The 21,229-nt window shown below is 39.5% G+C and overlaps 2 protein-coding genes across 3 annotated transcripts in view; both read left to right on the top strand.

The window, feature by feature from the left end:
• The window catches only part of CCDC50 (coiled-coil domain containing 50), a 103,685-nt gene extending 101,776 nt beyond the window's left edge, over positions 1–1,909 (top strand). For both annotated transcript variants that reach the window (XM_060198506.1, XM_060198503.1), the window contains one exon: positions 1,714–1,909. In XM_060198506.1, the coding sequence (XP_060054489.1) occupies positions 1,714–1,814 (101 nt within the window). In that variant the 3' untranslated portion in view covers positions 1,815–1,909. The remainder of the gene's footprint in view (positions 1–1,713) is intronic.
• OSTN (osteocrin) overlaps positions 1–21,229 on the top strand; it is a 388,295-nt gene that overhangs the window by 206,247 nt on the left and 160,819 nt on the right. The window lies entirely within an intron of this gene.

The raw sequence follows: 21,229 nt of genomic DNA, 5'->3' as shown, positions 1-21,229 counted from the left end.
CCATACTCCCAGCCTGTCTCTCTCTTTCCCTAATGGGGCCGGGTTCTGGGGAAGAGGGGCTCCAGGACACATTGGTGGGGTCATCTGCCCAGGGAAGTCAGGCTGGCATTGTGGTATCATCTGGAACCTGGTGGCTGAAAAAAAGACTTAACATATAAAGTCATACAAATTGTTCATTAATCATGAACCTAAAGGCTGGAATATTGCAGATGAAGATTTGGGTTCTCTGTTTTGAAGATGACTAGTGGGCCCATTTTAGTTATATTCCAAATGGTCCGTGACTATACTAGTTTTTTCCTGAGCTGACATCTAATATGCAGGTAGATCCAAGTTATTGTCTGGGGAGATGATGTCATGGCTGGAAAAAGGGCTAGAAAGCTGGATCAGGGAAGAGAGTAGCTCCCAAATATGGGAAAGGTATATAAATATTGTTGAGTGTCTTCTGCCTTTTTCTTATTTTTTCTTTTTCCAAGTTCATGTGCATCAGCTCTCTAGTTTCCACATATGAGTGGATCCTATAGTTGTCTTTCACCTCTTATTTAGCTAAGCATAATCATCCATTTTGTCCCAAAGGACAAAATGTCATCTTTTTTTTATTACAAAGTAATATTTCATGGGAAAAAAGATATACTATAACTTCTTTAGTCAGTCATCTGTGGTGGTGCACGTAGGTTCTTCCCCCTCTTTGGCTATTGTGAATAATGCAGCTGTGAACATAAAGATGCATCTGTCTCTTTGAGTTAGTGTTTGCCTGTTATAAAATAAAATATTTTTTTAAAATGCAGCAGAGGACCCAGCAATATTCGCTGGTGTAATGACTGTGTATTTAATAAATGGCATTGGGAAAACTGGACATCCACATGCAAAAGAATGGAATTGAATAAATGTTTTATATCAAATTATTATTATTAATTTTATACAAAAATTAATTCAGAGTGGATCAAATATTGGGCTATTGGAAAATACATGGCATACTTTCTTTTCTTTTTAAATCTTTATTATTATTATTAACATTTTTATTTATAAAATGGAAATTTTACATGACCATAGGTTAAGAGGGGTACAATTCTACACAATTGTCACCACCAGAACTCTGTATCCCATCCCTTCCTTTTTTTTTTTTTAACCAGAGCACTGTTCAGCTCTGGCTTGTGGTGGTGCAGGGGATCCTCAGGAATGGAAGTCTGTTTGCATAACAATCATGCTGTTTACCCTCTGCCCAGAAAGTTTTCCTGTTCTTTATCCCTCTGTGAATATGGACCCAGGATTATTATAAGGGGTACAGAAGGTGGAAGGTCTGGCTTCCATAATTGCTTCCCCACTGAACCTGGGTGTTGGCAGGCCAATCCATACTCCCAGCTTGTCTCTCTCTTTCCCTAGTGAAACAGGGTTTTGGGGAAGAAGAGGGGTTCCAGGGCCCATTGGTGGGGTGATATGCCCAGGTAAGTCAGGCTGGCATCATGGTATCATCTGAAACCTGGTGGCTGAAAAGGAGTTAAGGTATAAAGCAGAATAAGTTGTTGAATGGCATGTTTTTTCTATGCTCTTTCTACTGACTGTAAGATTGTGTTACTCTTAGGGTCCATTCTTTTACAAAACTCTTTGTCTCTTTCTCTTTGCTTCAATTAAAATAAAAAAAAAATGAGACAAGCAGTTTACTTTGTTGTATTGACATTTTTTTCTCCTATCTGTTGTCTTTTCTTCTAATAATAGCTCCAAAACAGCATCCAAGATTCAATCTACAGGAGTACACTGCCTACGTTTTCCTGCAAAATCCGTGCAGTTTGGGGGCCATATGGTGGCCCACCTTGTAGAGACATTCATTACCACATGCGAAGAAGACCCAAGTTCAAGCCTGGTCCCTACATATAAGGTGGAAGCTTTACTAATAAAAGTCTTTGAACATTCAGTTTTGATTTTAGGTCCAAATGTGCTTCTCTTAATTCTATATATTTTACATTTCACATCAGCATTAAACCATTGTATTTAATCACGAATAATCTGGAATATCTGGTGTACTTATGTATTACTCTAGAGAGCAATTTAGTTAGTTCATTAACAGCACCTGACACCTGCTGCAATCTAAATGCTCAGTTCATGAATGCCATTCATTTATTTTTACCTCTGAAATATTAAGAAAGTCAGTAAAAAAAAAAAGAAGAAGCGACAAATTCCAGGTGCAAAAACTCATTTTGGCAGTGCCGTTAAATAATTTACTTCATGTTTTAAAAGAGTTCTACAAGATAAAGACTGAATGAACAAGAACATCAATGTCTTAAAAGATGAGTGGGACAGACAGACAAAATGAATGTGTCTGTGGACACTTATGATGCAGAGCTGGGAAATGGAGCATGCCTGTAGACAATTGTGCTATAAGCCAAGAATCTCCAAATAAAATGGACATAAATACACATGAAAAATAAAAAAGTGAAAAAGAAATCTTTAAAAAATCATTTATAGAAGTTATTTTTCATCGGTTAGCAAAGTTTGACTATGAACTGGCTACTAGATATATTATGGAAATAATTAGTCATCTTCTGAGATCTAAATTGGAATCACAACTTTATACAAAAAAATCCTTATTCACTAGAAAGTACCAAAATATACAAAGTAACAGATGAATTAAAAAATAAAGTAATAGGAGAGGTTAGGCGGTGCATGTAGTACTAAGTGCATGTAGTACTAAGCACAGGGACCTGCTCAAGGATCTGGGCTCGAGCCCCTGACTCCCCATCTGCAGGGGGGTAGCTTCACAAGTAGTGAAGCAGGTCTGCAGGTGTCTATCTTTCTCTCTCCCTCTCTATCTCCCCTTTGCCCCCTCAATTTATCTCTTTCCTATCTAGTAAAATGGAAAAGGTGGCTACCAGGAGCAGTGGATTTACAGTTCTGGCATGGATTCTCAGTGATAACCCTGAAGGCAAAAGAAAGGGGGGGATGCTACGGCCCACCTAGTTGAACACATAAGCTACAATGTGCAAGAACTTTGGTTCCAAGCTAAGGTCCCTACCTGCAGGGATAAAGCTTCAAAGTGGTGCAGGTATTTTTCTCACTCCCTATCTCCTCTATAGATTAATCTTAGTTTCTATTCAATAAATATACATAAATAAATAAATAATTGAAAAAAACAACTAGGCATCTATCCTAAATTCACAATTACACCACTATTAGTTAAAAACGAATTGAAGAATGTTGTTGATAATAATAATAGTGCATATTTTCATATTACTTTCAATACATTTACATTTAGGGGATTTTTTTCTTTTTTTTTCATTTAGGGGTTTAAAAGTCTTCTCTGAAAGTTCATAAAATTATGTCTCTTTATACACATATAACAAAACAAACAAAAATATAGACCAACTAATTGATTAAATTTCCCCCCAAGCTCCTCCACATTAAGAATCTGACTCTCGGGAGTCGGGCTGTAGCGCAGCGGGTTAAGCGCAGGTGGTGCAAAGCACAAGGACCGGCATAAGGATCTCAGTTCGAACCCCGGCTCCCCACCTGCAGGGGAGTCGCTTCACAGGCGGTGAAGCAGGTCTGCAGGTGTCTATCTTTCTCTCCTCCTCTCTGTCTTCCCCTCCTCTCTCCATTTCTCTCTGTCCTATCCAACAACGATGACAACAACAATAATAACTACAACAATAAAACAACAAGGGCAACAAAAGGGAATAAATAAATAAAATAAAAAAGAATCTGACTCTCCTGGGTTATGTTTGTTCTTATGTGTTTGGACACCCATTTCCAGGTCATCCTTTTTACAATATCAGCTTTGTGACATTAGGAGAATTGGTGGTGCAGCATTTCTTCAAGGAATATCTCACTCTTTACAATGGGACTTTCTTCCCAACTGTAGACCCTGCATTTAGCAAGGGTTGGGGGTGGTGCTACTGATGATTGCATTATGCACTTAGCTGCAGCAGTTCCACGTTACTGTCAGTTTAAAACATGATCTAATTTTAGTTTATGTTGACACTGTGGGGAAATACATATGCCTTTGAACAGACATAAATTGGTTCAATTTAGTTCAATTTAGACCCTCAGCAACACTTAAGGATCATTTACTAGATTTCATTTTTTACCTCTAATTATGCTCAATATGTTTGTTTGATTTCTAAAGCCACAGTTTATGAAAAGGAACAACTTTATAACTGAAAATAAAAAAATAATCACACAGTGCTTTGTCATCTATAAGCTGCCTTTACATGTCCCAACTAGTTTACTTTTCCAACAAATTAAATGCCTGTCAGATACTATAGTTGTTGGATGTTTCTAGATATAATTTGGCTTGTTGGCTACTATTATTCATCTCCATGTCTAATTTATAGGTGATGGATGCTATATTACATGGTTAAATCATGAACACTAGTAAGTGCTTGATTTTGAATTCAGGTGCAGACTAAGATGCCAAATTATACTTTCTTTATGCTTATTTTTCTGCCAGTATGGAGAGAGAGGAGAGAGAGGAGAGAGAGAAAGAGAGAGAGAGAGAGAGAGAGAGAGAGAGAGTGAGAGAGAATAAGAAGTATTTGGCACTAGAGAGCAATGACCACATTTACACATTCCTAAAATGCAGTCTAGCAGACAAAGGATCAAAACAACAGAGTAATCTACTTACCTTAAGTGTTACAGTAAACAGTATTAGGCCCTTTCTTAGTTAATTAATGTTTATCTACATTGTTGATTTAAACCCTTAAGCAAGTGCTTACTTATTATTTCTCTTATCTCTTTTTCAATAAGGAATTAGTGCATTTAAAAAAGCTTGAGTTCCCAAGTGGTTAACTAAACTTAATTTAGATAAATTTCTAAAGGTTGCATATATTCAAGATATTCTCATTCATTTTGCTTTGCACTCAGGTAATTGTAACTTTGATACCCTAAACTAAGCCATCTTTACTATTTTTCTGGTTATAAAGGTAATACATGCATTGCTTTACAAATGACTTGAAATGGACCAAATACCTCACTGAATACAATTGTTAAAATTTGGCATTTTGTCTCAGAGTTTTTTCATGCATTCAAAAGTATGACTGATGCAATAGTAAAGGCATGTAGTATATTGCATCTGCCCACAGAAATTACATGTGAACTGTTTTAAATAAAAACACCTAAATTATCTTATAAGTAATCCATGTTGAAAAGGTATATGTTTGACTTCCAAAAGCAGCAGAATAGGGTGTTCTATTGTTTCTTTTAAAAAAATTTTTTTAATTATCTTTATTTATTGGATAGAGACAGCCAGAAATCAAGAGGGATGGGACTGATAAAGAGGGAGAGAGACAGAGAGACACTTGCAGCACTGCTATACCACTTGAAAGGCTTTCCCACTGCAGGTGGGGACCGGGGTCTCGAACCTGGGTCCTTGCACATTGTAATACGTGAGCTCAACCAGGTGCGCTACCACCTGGCCCCTCTATTGTTTCTTCTAAACTTAAATATAAAAATTACAAAGGTAAAGGAATTTCATGAAAAGCTAATATAGAAATTTATTACTGGCTAGATTAGTGAGCATTGCTCAGAGCATAGTTTTATGTGTCATCCTTGAGGATTTTTTAATGATTAACTTGACTCTCCTTTGGCCTCTTTCTCTAACAATCTTTTCATATATAAATTCATGTTGAAAACGTTGTTTAGAACCAGTCTTATCCAATCTCAGGGTTATACTTGTCTGGCACTTTGAGAACCTCTTTAGTAAACTAAATGCAAACGGACTTCGCTGACCTCTTTATTAGAACTTTAGATGTTAATTCCATACATTGGAGTTGTTGTTTTATACATTTTCCAAATTAGTGAATCTAGATTCTGTTTAGAGACTGACATCTATGAGTTTGACAGCTAAGACCACAACGAGACTACAGTTTAGTGTGAGTTTCTCTATAAAACTACCCAAGCTCTTCTATTGTCATATTAACACATTAAAAGTAGAGTTTAGTTTAATTGAGCTACCCAAGAATTAGAGAGCTAAGAGATGTGCAAATCTTTTCAAAAGAATTAGAGTAACTAGGGAGTTGGGATATAGCCTTCTGCCTCATCTTTGCTTCTATAAAATGTTCTCACAGTCTTTATCAACCTATCTCTTCACTCTTCACCATTACAAGGTTTTTTCCTTCTAAAATAAGATATAATGTATCCTGCTAAAAATGGTCATTTGTGCCTTTTATAGTCTACTTTGTAAACATGTGTGTGCATGGAAAGTTCAGGAATCCTCTACTATCCTTCTATTGTTTGAAGGTATGTCGCTATTCTCAGTTCAGAATCCAAAAAATAGGTCTTCCCAGCCTTCCTTGGAGCAGAGGCATGTGCATGTGATCTAACCCTTCCCATCTAGAAACATCTCCACAAGAGAACAGTGTGAGAAAACTCAAACCCATAGAAGACATTTTCAGGCAGATTGGATGTCTGGCCTTTGGTGACAACAGTGAGAAAGGTTTTGACATCCCGCATCCAGAGCAGCTGTGGGAGGCTTTCCCACTGGCAGCAATGGGCGTTGTGCAGTAATGGTGCCTAAGTTTTGACTGCACACATCTAACTCTTCCTCTCTCCTCCTCTGGCATATTTTAATATGTAAACATAAAGGACTTTTATGGTTTTCAATTTCAAATCCTGAGGAATTCCCTCTATTCTAAATTCTCACCAGTAGATGGAGTATAACTTACTCCTCTTGATAATTTTCTTTACCTTTACTACAATAACCAGTACCATGTCATAGGACCTTGCCTTCAACCTGGATCAACAATGGCAGAGAATGTTCCATCCTCTGAAGGGAGGATGGACAACAAACTTGTTGCTACACCTAAGGAAGATAGGCTGATATTGGGGCAGCTTGGAATTTTCCTACTCATGAGCACAGAATGTAAGCTCAGATCTACAGGGATGCAAAGGGCAAATAGGTTCCTCAGCTGAATATGGGCCCCAGACCACATCAAATCGATGGAGTTTACAGTCGAAAATATTTATTTATTTAAATTTTATTTATTTATTTATTTCCCCCTTTTTGTTGCCCTTGTTTTTTTATTGTTGTTGTAGTTGTTATTATTGTTGTTGTCATTGATGTCATCGTTGTTGGATAGGACAGAGAGAAATGGAGAGGAGGGGAAGACAGAGAGGGGGAGAGAAAGACAGACACCTGCAGACCTGCTTCACTGCCTGTGAAGCGACTCCCCTGCAGGTGGGGAGCCAAGGGCTCGAACCGGGATCCTTACACAGGTCCTTGTGCTTTGTGCCACGTGCACTTAACCCGCTGTGCCAACAATATTTATACCCCTTTCCCATATTAGGGAGCTACTCTCTTTCCTGATCCAGCTTTCTGGTCCTTTTCCCAGCCATGACATCATCCCCCTAGACAATAACTTAGATCCACCTGCATATCAAATTTCAGGCTCAGGGGAAAAAAGGGGGAAAAAAAAAACTAGTATAGCCCCAGGCCCTTTGGAATATAACTAAAATATGCCTACTAGCTATCTACAAAATGGAGGATCCCCCAACTCTTTATCTGCACTATTTCCAGCCTTTAGGTTCATGATTGGTCAACAATTTGTTTGGCTTTGTACTTTAACTCTGCAGTTATTAAGAACAATGAACCCACCTTCTCTGACCCATCTTGGATGGAGCTAGAAGGAATCATGTTGAGTGAGCAAAGTCAGAAAGATAAAAATGAGTATGGGATGACCCCACTCATAAATAGAACTTGAGAAAGAAGAACAGAAAGGGAAACTTAAAGCAGGATTTGACTGAATTTGGAGTAGGCACCAAAGTAAAAACCCTGGGGTGAGAGTAAGGGTGGATGTTTGGCTTGATGGGGCGGGGTGGGGGTGGGATGGGATAGTCTTTTGGTGGTGGGAATGGTGTTTATGTACACTCCTATTAATTCCTAGTCATATAAATCAGAGAAGGGAAAAATTGATTGAATGTCTCAAACTTTTTAAATCACAGGCTGAGTCTTTTGAATATATAGGCTGAGTCTTTGATATGTTGACTTTCTTAAAAGCCTAGACCAGGGAGAACAGAAGCAACCTGTGGCACAGCTAGAATGTCAAAGGACATAAAATATGGTGATGTTGTGTACGACACAGCAAATCCTAACAGAGGGATATTTCAAAGTTAACTCAGTTGCCAAATTATGTGATTATAGCAATAACTATCTATTGTCTTCTTAACCCTAAGACAGCAGGAACCTCCCACTTCCTCTATAGAGCCTATATTTCCCCAAGTCCTGGAACCTCTAGGGTGGTCTCACTTTCCTGAATAATCCTCTCAATTCATACCAAATGATATTCCATCCGCTAATCCCAACCTAATCAATGCAAGGAGTACCACCTAAGCATGCTTCACTTCAGACTGTGTCCAGAGACATCAGGCATGGAATGTCAACCCTTCACCCTCATTACTAGGGTGAGACCTTTCCTTTTGTAATATTCTCTAATTCCATTCCAGGTGGTTCACTTCCTAACAAAAGTCCCAAAACCTAGATATAGACCAGGTCCTGTGAGATAGTGCCTATGTTCACATGTATCCATAAATTAGGGCAAAATAAGTACCTGAAAGCAAAAGTACACAATAGTCTGCAGTGAGTCAGTATCAAGTTCATAATGAAATAGTGTCTCCTTAGACTTAGATACCCTCCTCACCTACTTCTTATTACACTTCCCTCACTCACTCCAAAGCTAACCTTATCAAAGCAAGGACTGCAAAAGCTGAGTAAGGACAAGAGACTGGCATACTTTAATGATGACTCTTTAGTCACTATGAGGCTTCTCCATCACCTGGAGCCCTATTTGGGGAGTCCTGAGATTCCCAAACAGACATGATGGGCCTAGACCTCAAATAAATCCTTCTCTCCATTGTTACTAGTCATCTCTTCTTTTTTGTTTTACCAGAGCACTGTTCAACTCTGGTTTATAGTGATGCTAGGGCTTAAACAAGGGACCTCTGAGCCTCAAGCTTGAGAAACTGTTTACATAACCATTAAGTAATCTACTCCCCACCCTTGCTTTGTAGATCTTAAAGAGGAAATCCACATGCTTTTCAGAAACAAAGTGGAAGTTAATGTTAGCGAGCATAAATCAAACCACCATCCACTGTAAGGAAGCAAAGATGTTTATTGACGAATTGCAATCCGGGCCGAGATGGTGACTGGTGTTAGTCTACCAAGCTCGACCCCGAACAGGGCTCAAACCATACAATTTATAGGAATTTAGACTACACTCAGGGAGGGGGAGCACATCACCTTATCAACCTACATCCAATAACAGGCTATAGCAAACACAAGATCCAATCATTTCAAACTTAGCAAAAGCATGATCCATTCAAAGCAAAGCGCGGGCTAGTTTCAAATATAGTAAGATCACACAACCAATAGAATTCAACCAGGCACATCCTCCTGCCATGGGCTATGACCACCCATCTGGTAGACAGCACACCACAAAGTCTGTTCAAAGGTCCTGATAAGGCTTGTCCCCAGGCAGGGTCCTTCGAACAATGGGTGGCCTTAACTGATTAGGTCCTGCTTATTCAAGGGAGAAGGGGCAAGGAATTTTACACCTCATACTACAAGCAACTCATACTAAAAGCACTTAACAAACAACTGCATAAAAAGGGAATTTCAAGGCTACTGCCTTTTACATTCCCCACTTGTCTTAGCCGAGAATCAAATCTTTGATTCATCTTCATTTTTTTTTTCTTTTGGGTCAGTGGGATCAGCAACTGTCCTCTTCAAAGGAATGTGATGAATCTAGTGGCACTTTCCGGCAACCTTTGCAGCAGTTGGTGTACTCAGGATCACAATATAAGGTCTTTCTCACTGGGTGTGCCTTGTGGAGCAGGCAGCAGGTGACAGGGTCCTTCTCAAAGGCTTGTAGCACAGCATTCTAATTGTCCTGCAATATAGGCTGGAGATCTGTAAGAACTTGGTAACAGTTGTGGGATAGATCAGAGACAAGAGCATCACAGATCATGACAGCAGCAGTCTGCCAAAAACCATTTCAAAGGGAGACAGTTTGTTTACAATGGGAAACAGTGTACTCTCAGAAGGGCCTGAGCCAGGAGCGATACCCATCTCCTGCCAGTTTTAAGGGTTAATTTAGTTAAAGTCTCCTTTAAGGTCTAATTTATCTCTCTACCTGCCCAGGGATATGGGACTCGTTAGCATAATGAAATTTCTAATTTGTTCCCATTTTTCGGGTCACTAACTGAGACACAAAAACAGTGAATGTCTGCTTACCAGAACCAATGGTGAGAGGGAACTCTCCACCTGGGCACTGTTTTATCTAAAATTTTTTTGTTCACCATCTATGCCCCCTCAGACTTTATTGGTTAAACCTCTACCCAACTTGAAAATGTGTCTATCAGCAAGTACTTATACCCAAAAGTCTCTGATTTTACTTCTGTAAAATCTATTTAGTCTCTAGTCCTAATCTCTTGTCCATCTTATTTTTCCTTACTGTATCCAGGGTCTTTTGGAAGCAGGGAGCCTAGTAGAATCAATGTCAAGGCTGGCTCTGCTTGTTGTGTAGCTGCACAAGTGGTTTCATCTGCCCTCTAGTTTTTTTTCTGATGTCCGGAACAATGGGTCACGGCTGCTTCTTGTAGGGTCCATGCAGCCTCCAGTAGGTTTTTTTGTTGGATCATCTTCCCGGTGGGAGTCAGGAATCTTCTCTCCCCACATGCTCCATGCACACGCCATGTAGCAAAGGCATACCTCTTGGCAGTCATGCTTTTGTAGGGAGCCTCAGGATCCGTCTCCAACATCAGGGTGGCAGGGTTCAGGCCAGTGGCAGCACTGAATTTCACTCATGGCTGGTCTAGGAACAGAACTTGGTAGCAGGTTAGGTGGGCATTGGACTTGCCCCAGTGATGGCTTGTCTGCTTTCCTTACCAGCTGTGCCACAGGTGCTATTGTCCTCAGGCATTTTGTCCATCCAGCAGCTACAGGGTCTAATATTTGACAAATAGGCAACGGGTCTGTGCCATGGCCCAAGGTTTTTGGGTCAGCACTCCCCGGCTTATGCCTTTAAGTTCATCCACAAGCAGTCTAAATGGCTTGTTGATAAAACAGCCTTTCTTCCAGTGTCCTTTTTCTTTGCAGTAACATCACTGATCTTTCTCTACCCTTAGCCCCAATTTTCTGACTTTTTTTTTTCCTCTGGGCATGGCCCCAACTTTTTCTTTCTTTCTTTTTTTTTTTTTTTTTAAAGTCTAATGTCAAAACATTTACCAACTTCTTAAAAACCCTCTGAGCAATCTCTCAGCTTTTCTTTAAAATCTTTCTGTCTTCTGTAACTTTTTTCTAACACCTGGGGCAGATTTGAGCAACAAAAGGCCAAATTTAGTGTCATTTTATTTACCTTAGAGAAATTTGTGGGCCATTTTACTTCCTCTTGGAGACCCCCTAAGAGAACCTGGCAGTATGATTGAAGGGGTATCACTGCCGTACTCTTACATTTGTAACCAGTAAGACATACACAAAAACAGATTAAGAGCTTACCAAAACTGACAATCTAATGACCAGAATTTGCCTATACATCTCTATGTAATTTTAGAAGGTCTTTTTAACAAACAGATATACCAGTATAGTATATAAAGTCAATATCTAATGTGTTGACATAATAAAATGATCACCATTTTTTAGCATTATTTTAAACTGCTTGGACAATTTAAGCACAATATCAAAACAGTTTTTGTTAAGATCTTTACTCATCACAAAGCTATCATGAATAAGTGTAGATATAAAACTCTTAATAGATTTTACCCCTTAGAACTCTAATATGGCAACTTAAAGGGCTAAAATAAACCTCATAACTTAAATATTTAAAATAATAATTTTGTTAAATCAGGATTTGCCAAAACAAATCTTCTATCAGACCAAAAATACCATTTGTCAAGAATAAATCTCTGACAGTGTCTTAAAACAAACCAGATAATTTTTAAAAGCAGAAAGATATAAAGAGGAAAACCAGAGCAAAAGCTTTAGGCTAGAAAATCATTAATATAACCACTGTGTTATTTTTCACTCACCTAAGCCAGTTCTACTTCTCTAGTTGAGAAGGTATTTTAAAACGTTTACATGTCAATAACCTTTCTGCCATTTTCCACACAAGAGATAGAGACACATCTTCAGTGTGTGATACCTAACTTGAGAGACTCTGTTTGAATTTTAAAGAGCATACATTTAAAAGTTTTTTTAACCTCTTGTAGCAATTTCCATAACCAGGATCTCTAAACCAAATTCAGTTTAACTAAATTTTTTTTTAAACTTTAAACAAACTCTAATTACTTAAGAGAGTTAACACATACTAGTGACTTCTCAAAGCATTTTCAATGTCAGACAAATGCCAAATTTGCTGTGGACCAATATCTATAAAATAGATCATTTGCATATCAATTTGGAGAAGATGAATTGTCACATTAAATACTCAAGACTTTAAATCTTTAGCTGTCTTAGCAAATGAATTTTTACCCTTATATTACCACATAAGAACTGTATTGAGAACTCTTTTTTTAAAGAACTTTGATAAGAATGCAGCTTTAAAGTTACTTACACTTTTAACCTTAAGATTAACGTTTCTTAGGCCACAATAACAAACCTAAAACACACATATAAACATGTAAGACATTTCATAGCCACATTTTAATCATTTATATATCTGGGCTGATTGCTTAGGGGAAAAGAGCAGCTTTTAACCAGTACAGACACATCTTAGCAACATACCTGGTCAAACACAAATTTAGATCTGCACTCACACAATTTTTCAAGATGAAACATCTCACATTTATATACTAAGATTTTTTTTTTATCTAATAGCTCTTAGGACAACCTTAACTAGCCCTAAAAAAAACAAGGAGGAAGAAACAAATTCTTTCAGCTTCTCTCCACGAGGAGCCCAAGAGGACCAAGGACAGTTTTCAGACAGCTCCAGTCAGCTCCGGGGGGCATGGGTAAAGCCACACACATGCTAGCACTATCACCCATCTGCACCCATGGGCCCGTCCCAGGTCACAGCCACACCGAGGCAGGGCGGGGTGTCGCCCCTGCACTAGAGCTGCTGCCTGGCCCAGCTCCAGGCCCCTGCTGTGACCAGCCAGCCTGACTCCTGTGAGGGCAGGTGGCACCCTCAGGGTCCTGCCTGGACTAGCCTGAGGACATGATTCTGCTACTCAGGCTTAAAAGAGAGACAAAGACAAGGCAAAATTCAGCTGGCAACTTCAGGCCGGAACCAAATCTGGTCCCGTCGCTCTGAGATGATTTCTTAATGTTGACCAAAAAGACACAGGGACACAAAAAAGCACAGAAACACATCTTACATCGAAGGTGAGCCTCTCTGAGGAACAAAAAGTCATGAGTTTATATTTATGCACTCCTACCCCCAAACTATGAGTAACCAGGTCCAGTGGGGTAGATGCCGCCTGGCCCATTCCTGCAAAGTGGAAGTAAGTGAACACGAAACACAGACTGACAAACAGACAAGACACACACAGACAGACAAGCGCGCTTAACAAATGTCCAGACAATACCTAACACCCCAGATTTCACGGGTTCTTTTTATACTTTTTCTTACAGCCAGCTGGCACACCGTTTTCTCATTCTCACACACTTTTTTTCTATCAACCCAAAGGGTGTCCACTTGGGACCTTCTTCTCTTTTTAGGTTGCAAGAAGTTTTTATTAATGGAGACTCCAGTTTTTCTAAAAATTTTTTAACCTTTAACCTCCTGTGGTACCATAACACAAAATAAGGTAAGGAGACAAACAAATAGACAACCAACAAGACGGATAGTTAGTGGGGAAATGGAACTGGCATCCGAAGGACGCCAGGCACTCAACTGTGCCCGCCTGGCCGGGCCCCTCACGGGACCTTAAGGAATCTTAGCTTAAGGGTAGCCGTATAATCCCCGGCCCTGGTCTCAACTAAGTTGAGAATCCCCGTTTAGCTGAAACGACTCCACGGACACGCAGGTTAGGGCCCACTCAGGCCCCGTATGTAGCCTTAAGGCCGTGAGGCACGCAGAATTCACACACACACACACACACACACACAACGCATGCAGCAGATCACTTACTCAGTCAAGATTGGGCAATTACCATTCCGGCCACCGCTACTAAGGAATGTTGCCAGTTAGGCCTTCAGGAGTCACCAGAGAGTAGCTCCGGCCAGACCCCCTCAATTGCACTAATAGGCTCAGCCTTTTCGCGAATTGCCAAAGTGAGGAGAGTAAAGGAGACAAACACAGAGTGGCCACGAGAGACAGTTCGGAAGCGGACCCTTTTCCAGATCCTTAGGGGACCCTGTTTCAGGTCCCGGGTGGACCCTGTCTCAGGTCCCGGGTGGACCCTGTTTCAGGTCCCGGGTGGACCCTGTTTCAGGTCCCGGGGCGGACCCTGTTTCAGATCCTTACCCCAGCAGCCTGGGAGTCGTCACTCCCCAGCGCTGCGGTCTGGGATTTTTAACGCGGCGTCCCACAATCCACAGACCCCCAGGCCCCGCGGGGACTTACACAAAAATCAAGCTTGACTCACTGATCCTCCGGAGGTGCAGAGCTGGAAAAGAAATGGTACCATGCAAAATTCAGGCCTGACTTACCGGCGCCGGGCAGGACTTCCAAGGCCTCTGAGGGTCCGGACCCAGGATGGGGTGTCCTCAGGAATACCCGTCTGAGGGATCTCGCTGGGGCCTCCAAATGTTAGCGAGCATAAATCAAACCACCATCCACTGTAAGGAAGCAAAGATGTTTATTGACGAATTGCAATCCGGGCCGAGATGGTGACTGGTGTTAGTCTACCAAGCTCGACCCCGAACAGGGCTCAAACCATACAATTTATAGGAATTTAGACTACACTCAGGGAGGGGGAGCACATCACCTTATCAACCTACATCCAATAACAGGCTATAGCAAACACAAGATCCAATCATTTCAAACTTAGCAAAAGCATGATCCATTCAAAGCAAAGCGCGGGCTAGTTTCAAATATAGTAAGATCACACAACCAATAGAATTCAACCAGGCACATCCTCCTGCCATGGGCTATGACCACCCATCTGGTAGACAGCACACCACAAAGTCTGTTCAAAGGTCCTGATAAGGCTTGTCCCCAGGCAGGGTCCTTCGAACAATGGGTGGCCTTAACTGATTAGGTCCTGCTTATTCAAGGGAGAAGGGGCAAGGAATTTTACACCTCATACTACAAGCAACTCATACTAAAAGCACTTAACAAACAACTGCATAAAAAGGGAATTTCAAGGCTACTGCCTTTTACAGTTAAAAATTGCAGTTTAGATGAACTCCTTCAATTTAACTGAGTTTGTTTCTCCTTACTTAAGACAGTGTGATGCAATGAGTATACAAAGAGTAAATTGGAATGTCTGTGTTCAGTTCTTTCTTTCTTCCTTACTTCTTTTATTTTTTTATTTTGTTATTTTTTTTAAAGTACAGTCACCTCCCCAGTGTTTTATTTTATTTATTTATTCCCTTTTGTTGTCCTTGTTGTTTTATTGTTGTAGTTATCATTGCTGTTGTTGTTGTTGGATAGGACAGAGAGAAATGGAGAGAGGAGGGGAAGACAGAGAGGGGGAGAGAAAGACAGACACCTGCAGACCTGCTTCACCGCTTGTGAAGCGACTCCCCTGCAGGTGGGGAGTCGGGGCTCGAACCGGGATCCTTACGCCGGTGCTTGTGCTTTGCACCACCTGTGTTTATCCCACTGCGCTACAGCCCGACTCCCTCTTCCTTACTTCTATGGGTTTGGGGTAAGTTGTGATAGTTGGAATTTTGCTTTGTTGCCTTACACATATTAAAATGTTACTTATTTATTTAGTCTTAGGGCAAGTTCATTATTCTATCTTGGTTTTCATTTCTTCATCTCCAAATCCAACATGTTGAATACGATGCTACTGAGGGTCAGTTCTTATCTATGCAATTAATTTTTTCAAGAATTTATATTTCAATTCCCTTTTAAATAAAAAATGCTAGTATAAGTAATATATTTCCATGGCTGAAACTGCAAAATGATTTCAAAAACTTAAACCCCCGTTGCTGATAACTACCATGTCCATACTGAACTCCACTTTTGTGTGTTTCTTAGCTACATTATCAGAGTTTCTGTGTAAAACTTAAAGAAAGGAAAAGCTTGCTCCTCTGTCTCACACTGAAATTAGCACTTCTCTTCCTCACTGAGCTTATTGTGAATTTTTTTGGTCACTATCAAGTCAACTTTTCTTTCTTTGTTTGCTCTCTTGCATTCCATTATTTCCACTATTTTAAATAGAGAGAGGCATTAGAAATATACTATGGATACAGATTTACCTGCAAACCAAATGCCAAAAGTCAAATTGTGAGGCAAAGGATAAAGCCTATTTTTTATCAGGACTATGTTAACATACAAATTTAGGCTTCACCTGAGTCATGTAGGAGCAGCTGTTTCTACAGTGTCTCATAGTTTGTTGAAACACATTTAGAATTTGTTAATCTGATTGATTAAGACTGTTATTATGACACAGCTTTTCATTTCATTTTATTTTTTTTACAAAGAATAAGTGTTTCATAGATTGATTCTGCTTGTCACTGTGAGGAAATAAACCAAAGTTAACTTCCAACAAATAAAAGTAAATAAATAAATAAATAAATAAATAAATACAAAGTGAATTGCTGGAAATGATCTCAAAGGTAAGCAGCAAATGAAAACAACGATTTGTTCAAGAAATATATATTTAAAAAGTCATTTAGAAAGGCCAGCATGTGTAAAACTTGAAATCCTTCCTCACACCCTCATTTTCTATTGCTGCCGGAAAAAATACAGAATTCAAACAAACAAACAAAAACACAGGGTTCTCTAACTAAGATATGAAAGACTACTGGATGGTTTCACTCACATGTGGAATATAGAGAAGCAATAGAAATTAACTTGAAAACAAAAAGAACGAGAAGAAGAAGAAGAAGAAGAAGAAGAGGAAGAGGAAGAGGAAGAGGGGGAAGGGGAAGGGGAGGAAGGGGAAGGGGAAGAGGAAGAAGAAGAAGAAGAAGGAGAAGAAGAGGAGGAGGAGGAGGAGGAGGAGGAGGAGGAGGAGGAGGAGGAGGAGGAGGAGGAGAAGGAGAAGAAGAAGAAGAAGAAGAAGAAGAAGAAGAAGAAGAAGAAGAAGAAGAAGAAGAAGAAGAAGAAGAAGAAGAAGAAGAAGAAGCAGCAGCAGCAGCAGCAGCAGCAAAGTGTTTATAAGATTGTGAGAGTGACAGTGGTTGTCTTTGGGAATTAAGAGGGTAGGAAACAGAACTTTGGTGGTGAGTGTGGTGAGGAACCATTCTCTATTTAATCTTATAATTTTTAAATCCACTATTAATCCCCCCACCCCAAAACACAAGGTTCCATTTCCTCTCAGTCTCTAGTAAGAACACTTTTCCCCCCTTGACTGCCTCTATATCTGTTGCTAAAGTCCTCAACAAGTTCAGCTGAGAGATGGGTTAATCTTCTCTTGAAGATGATTATGTTCCCTTTCTAATGTGCAATGGGCTGAGAAGAATAGGTTCCTGCTTGTCCTTGCATTAACTTTGGAAGTGATGACTACTTTCAAGAGACAAGGCAAGAGTTGATCTCAGACTACTGGCTCTTCCTCACCCATCAACCAAGGGCTCAGCTCCTACTGTGAAGGTTCCACTCAGAGATTGTACTTCTCTTCAGCTCAGTCCTAGCTCAGAAGTTATGCCTGGCAAGAAAAGGTCTTAGAACAGATGACACTTTGCAAAAAGGTTGAATTAATTTGCAACAGAGCATGGGGAAATTAAATTAATTTATTTATTTAGCTTAGAGACTGAAGAATTGAGAAGGAAGATGGAAATGGAGGAAGATACACCTGTAACATCATTTCACTGCTTGTGATGGTCACGTGTATACCCTACTAGGTATGTCACACAACTCTGCCCCCCAACCCCTGCAGCTCCTAGGGAAATTAAATTTTAAGGTTACTTTAAAAAACAGTGGAAGTTATGATGAAAGAGAATGGAGAGGAGATGTGTATTTAATAAAGGCATAATCTAGACTGTACTCTGTTTAGTTTATGGATGAGAGGCTGCAAATAAGATAGCCCTTTCTGGACTTAGAACAAATATGTACTTTAGAAACTATTCATTCCAACTAGTCATAACTTGGTTACATTAGTTTGCAGAGCAAGGTATACACTGTCACATTGCTGAAAACAATAGAAAGATCAGTAGTGGAATATAGCAACTGTGACCAGGAAAAGAGAAAGACAGCCATACCCATTGCATTGTCAATACAGGAAGACTGTGACTCCATGAGAAGCATCGTCAGAAACTTAACACTGCAGGGAGAGAAGTGCAGGAAATAAATTTTACCACATTATTCAAGTCAGTCACTGACCAAATTGTCAAGAACTCAGACTTGATGTATAACCCAATACGTCCAGTTTCTGACAAGAAAGTCATGCACATGAAATAAAAAAGAAAGTTTCCTGCCTGGTGCTCAGGTAAATTTAGGATCAATATTGCATCATCAATTCTTCTCTGAGTTTCTGGCCTGTTGGCCTGTATGATTGATTTTGACTGTCCCAGGATGTACAGTTTAAGTTGAATAAGGAGTCTACTGTCTGGTGCCACAGAATGCCAAACTTAATCACACCAGTTTTTGAATAACGAAACTGTCCTTTACTCCTATAAGAAGGTGCAAAGGAGAGGGAGTATTGCTCAAATTAAGCTCTCCACCCTTCAAGGACTGTGCACCTTTCATAAAGGTAGATGTAGGGAGGGACCGAAAAACCAGGAGCTGGGTTGAAGCAATCAGGGAGAGCGTGAAGACCCACAGCTTTCTTTCTTGATCTATCCAAAGGGCAGAGGAATAGATGTAGTGGTCAGGGTGATGTCTCCATCATTTGAACAAGTTCCCTCCCTTCCCATAAGTCTATTATCAGTTTTTCTAAACCTAACCATTTTTATGTTTCCAGCTTTATAGTCATATGAACAAATCACTTAAAAACTCTCTCCTTGTATGAAAATTCACTCTCTCATTGTATTAATGAGAATGCTCACTATTATGAAGTCAAACAAAGAAAACTAAATGGAATTCAGAAAATACTTAAAGTATATCAACAATAAATAACAATTGTTAGCTGCAATTATTTCTTTTTCTCTCTTCATTGAAAATACTATGACAAAACAATGAAGATACAACATACCGAAACATAGTGCAATTAAAACATTCCTTAAAGAAAAATCTATAGGTTTAATGCCTGCTTTAATCAAGATCATAGCCTGAACGTTTATCTAATGGATAAAAGGAAGAGTTAACTAAACCTATGTAAACAGAAATAATAAATATTTGAGAAATTAACAAAATAGATGTTTCCTCTTCCACCAAGCAAAAGCACTAATTTTTAAAAATTTTTATTTATAAAAAGGAAACACTGACAAAAACCATATCTTAAGAGGGGTACAACTCCACACAGTTCCCACCACTAGAGCTCCCTACCCCATCCCCTCCCTGATAGCTTTCCTATTTATCCCTCTGGGAGTGTGGACCCAGGGTCATTATGGGGTGAAGAAGCTTCTGTAATTGCTTTCCCCCACTGAATGTGGGTGTTGGCAGGTCGATCCATACTCCCAGCCTATCTCTCTCTTTCCCTAGTGGGGCAGGGCTCTGGGGAAGTGGAGCTCCAGGACACATTGGTGGGGTCGTCTGCCCAGGGAAGTTTGGTTGGCATCATGTTAGCATCTGGAACCTGATGGCTGAAAAAAAGAGTTAACATATAAAGCCAAACAAATTGTTGACTAATCATGAACCTAAAGGCTGGAATAGTTCAGATGAAGAGTTGGGGGGGGGGTAATCTCCATTTTGTAGATAGTAGTCATATTTTAAGTTATATTCCAAAGAGCCTATGACTATACAATTTTTTTTTCATCTTGAGCCTAACATCTGATATGTATGTGGATCCAATTTATTGTCTGGGGAGATGATGCCATGACTAAAACACTGTAATTTTATGTACCTGTTTTTTACATGTATATTTATTCATTTTTTGTTTGTTAACACTATTTCTTTTAAAATCTTTTTATTATCTTTATTATATTTATTGGATAGAGACAGCCAGAAATCTAGAGGGAAGGGAGTGATAAAGAGGGAGAGACAGAGAGACACCTGCAACATTGCTTCACCACTAGCAAAGCTTTCCTCCTACAGGTGGGGGCTGGGGGCTCAAACCCAGGTCCTTGTGCACTGTGACATGTGTGCTCAACCAGATGAGCCACCACCTGTCCCACATATATATTTATTTTTTACTAATATATATTTATATTTACTTATTTACTGAGTTGAGAGAAAAACTAGAGGTATGTGCAGTGCTGGTGACTGAACTCAACCTCATGGGTGCAAGTCTAGGGTTCTACTAGAGCGAGACATCTCCAGCCACTAAGTAGCTGTTTTAATGTATAAATTTTGGATTAGAGGAATAGAATGGATTTTCCCTAAGCTGTGGCAATAACTTAATGACTATGCAAAAAGATATTCATGCTTGAAGCACCAGAGATCTGTAGTTCTTTCAGTCCTCTATACAAACATTAACCGAAACTGAGCAGTGCTCTGGTAAAAAAAAAAAAGTAAATAAAAATATTATTTAAAATAAATTTTAAAAAGAAAAGCTTTTCCCATTCCAGCAAAATTAAAAACAATGATCCTATGTGTTACTGGTTAAGTTTCTAATTTCACTTACAATAATATATATATTTTCTCTAACAGTATAAGTATAGTTATAATCTATTTTCTTAACAAAAGTATGAATTATGGATCCAACATTCTTCTTTCATTTCAGGCAGCCAGCCAGTGGTAACAGAGTTCTGTATTATAAAACTCATTCCTTTCTCCACATATTTGAGTTGTTTTTGCATTACATAATAAACACTGTCATACATTTGGAGTAATTTCTGAAAATTCCATCCAATATCATCTTTCTGTCTCTTCAAATACCAGTATCACAACATTTTAAGTACTGAAACTATAGAATATATTTAAATACATATCAAGGAAACCATCCTTTATTACTTTTTTTTTTCTTTTGCCTGCAGGGTTATTGCTGGGGCTTGGTGCCTGCACCACAAATCCACTGCTCCTGGAGGCTACTTCCCCCCCCCCTTTTATTGCCCTTGTTGTTGTTATTATTGTTGTTGTTATTGCTTTCGTTGTAGACAGACATCTGCATACCTGCTTCACGCTTGTGAAGCGACACCCCTCCCGCCCCCGCAGGT

The sequence above is a fragment of the Erinaceus europaeus genome, chromosome 9 (genome assembly GCF_950295315.1).
Source record: "Erinaceus europaeus chromosome 9, mEriEur2.1, whole genome shotgun sequence".
NCBI classification, from domain to species: Eukaryota; Metazoa; Chordata; class Mammalia; order Eulipotyphla; family Erinaceidae; genus Erinaceus; species Erinaceus europaeus.
This window is presented reverse-complemented; position numbering and strand designations above follow the sequence as displayed.